At 38.1% G+C, this 2908-nt stretch overlaps 1 protein-coding gene across 2 annotated transcripts in view; it reads right to left on the bottom strand.

Annotated features, from left to right (window-relative positions):
* LOC115242542 overlaps positions 1 to 2908 on the bottom strand; it is a 3119-nt gene continuing 211 nt past the window's right edge. The window contains exons 2-4 of one of the 2 annotated variants that reach the window (XM_029818929.1): positions 1878 to 2037; positions 758 to 1777; positions 1 to 579 (exon numbers count right to left, since the gene is read on the bottom strand). In XM_029818929.1, coding sequence (XP_029674789.1) covers positions 67 to 579; positions 758 to 1090 — 846 coding nt within the window. In that variant the 5' untranslated portion in view covers positions 1091 to 1777; positions 1878 to 2037 and the 3' untranslated portion in view covers positions 1 to 66. Of the gene's footprint in view, positions 580 to 757; positions 1778 to 1877; positions 2308 to 2908 lie in introns of those variants that run through there. The other variant, XM_029818928.1, reaches the window with a different exon arrangement.

Raw genomic sequence — 2908 nt, 5'->3', positions numbered from 1 at the left:
ATCTAATAAATCGTGTAATATAGCTGGACCGGTATACAATAAAAATTGACGTAGTTCTGTGACTTTTTATTTGGAATATAGTTCGAGAGATCTGGGACGTCTTGCGAAATCTGAAGGACAATACTCTTGTAGACTTAGTATTTTTGTATTTATAACTGTAATAGCTCTTCCAGATAGTTTTGTCTCACGTGAAAATTTTCCTTGTACCCACGCTTGAAACAACTTTTTCATAACACCTATACAGACTAAGTGCATGTACTCAAATAGAACCTTATACACCATTTCCATGGGTAATCGTGAAAGTGGACTTGCACCATCTTTGTGGTGAGCGTCATCAAAACGTCTGATGTATTCATCATCCGTTCGAAGAGGATGGTTAATACCATTAAAGATAAAATAATTAGTATTAACATGTATTCCTGATATTTTACATTTGTAACATGGACGTTCAGCCATATGGCCACGATGATGTAATATAAAGGCGCGAACTGGCGCATCTGCTATGAAACATCTAAGCTCTAAGTGGCACTCTTTGGCCAAGGAAATATATTCCGCCATTCGACATAATTCGTTGTACGTCTGTAACAAATTTTTCAAAGAATAAATTAGGATCGTATGGTTTATGTGAACCTTTGTAAATGCCCACAATTATTGGTAGTGCATTTTGTACATTAGCAATTCGACACTGAATAAGCCAAATATGAATGGTACTTTGTTTATCTAAATTACATCCATCTGTACTAAAATCTAAGACTACCTTGTTAACTGATGTACAAGATATATTATTAGACAAACTGTCAACAACTGCGACTTCCAGATCAAAATGCAAATATTCCCCTGGTGGTACCGCGCATATATCAAGACAACTGCGCGGTGTATCGAGAAGTGTCCTAACATCTTTCGGCAAATATGAAAAGCATGGATGTTTTCTTAAAAGAGACAAAAAATTATTTCCTTGGACGTGTGTAATGTTATTATCAACAAAGCAAGATGCCAATTCGTCGCGAAACGATGCTACTTGTGAAGACAACATCACTTTTATCGCTTTCGTCACATACATCACTAATATCGGACATACACGAAGACACATCAGTAGTCCCTTGTGTATTATCTATATTTTCACTGCAAGTCTCATTATTGAAAGTATTATTGAAAGCAATACTTTCTTGAGGTCCAATGTATGGACACGACGTATGCACATTACTTCTAGTATGGACAGTTAGATTGGACGCACATAATATACAAATATTGTTTCTATATTCGGATTTAATCCTTCATATTTGTCGTTCAGACATTGTGTGCAGCGTCTTTCGACTGATTGAGGTTTTTATATATCGTCTTTCCATATTAATATATAGAAATACAAATACAATAGCAAAAGATTGCAGGTGCAAAGTAATCGTTGACTCGCAGGAACGCAAGTACAACGTAGCAAACATGTTATGTTTTAGTACTTAGCCACTTGCTGTGACGGAACAGAGAATAATTATATTACGGTATCCTTAAGTATTTTTATACATGAAAAAATTTGTGACAGAGATAACAAAACACGGTTGTGTATAAGGAATTAATAGTACATACAATACATTGCAGGTGTGCATTACAACGATGTGTTCGCAGCCTCATGCCGCAGGAACAGACATTACATGGCAATATGTCTGTTTTTTACATCATCAGTCTCTATGATCGATGAATAACGGCACCTTTGATAATATTTCACGTCACGTATATGAACAACACGACCTTGTATAGATAGAAAGAACGATTCGTCGTGTATCTAAAACACAAACAGAGAAAAACATTTATTTTTATGTACAGAGTTGCAATGACCGCACTCAGAATAACAAGTAGTTTCTAAATTAATGCTATATACATACCACAAGCTATCGCAGGTATAACAATGTGTTCGCAGCCTCATGTCACAGGAACAGACAAACTACATGGTAATATATCTGTTTTTTACATCATCAGTCTCTATGATCGATGAATAACGGTACCTTCGATAATATTTCACGTCACGTTTATGAACAACACGACCTTGTATAGATAGAAAGAACGATTCGTCGTGTATCTAAAACACAAACAGAGAAAAACATTTACTTGTTTTTATGTACAAAGTCGCAATGGCCGCACTCGAAATAATAACAGAAGTTTCGAGATTAATGCTATACATATCACAATAATAAGATATTGCGGGTACAACGATGCTCTTCGAACATGAGCAATTAAAACGGACTTTCAACTTGAGCACCTTCTTCCGAATGATAATAACGGCTTTCGCTCACAGCGAGACGTGAAACAACAAGTGCGTTGATTGTCCCTCAGCGCGCTTCTCTCACTCCGCGCGCTTTGCAGCATCGCGATTGGAGCGTAGACATCGTACCACCACGCGCACCTTTGCCCGCGTTCAGCAGAGAAAACCGCTCAGTTATCGTCTTGTCAACATTCGACGTTGATTTGTTGATTCTCAAAGTAAGAGCCAATCACGTTCGATTGCTACTGAGCGGTTTTCTCTGCTGAAATGCGCGGGCAATGGTGCGCGTGGTGGCTCGATGTGTACGCTCTAATCGTGACGCTGCAAAGCGCGCGGAGTGAGGGAAGCGCGCTGAGGGACAATCAACGCACTTGTTGTTTCACGTCTCGCTGTGAGCGAAAGCCGTTATTATCATTCGGAAGAAAGTGCTCAAGTTGAAAGTCCGTTTCAATTGCTCATGTTCGAAGAGCATCGTTGTACCCGCAATATCTTATTATTGTGGTATGTATAGCATTAATCTCGAAACTTCTGTTATTATTTCGAGTGCGGCCATTGCGACTTTGTACATAAAAACAAGTAAATGTTTTTCTCTGTTTGTGTTTTAGATACACGACGAATCGTTCTTTCTATCTATACAAGGTCGTGTTGTTCATA

Source organism: Formica exsecta, unplaced genomic scaffold (assembly GCF_003651465.1).
Source record: "Formica exsecta isolate Colony F162 unplaced genomic scaffold, ASM365146v1 scaffold604, whole genome shotgun sequence".
Taxonomy (NCBI): Eukaryota; Metazoa; Arthropoda; class Insecta; order Hymenoptera; family Formicidae; genus Formica; species Formica exsecta.
Note: the sequence above shows the minus strand (reverse complement) of the source record. Positions and strands in the feature narration are given on the sequence as shown.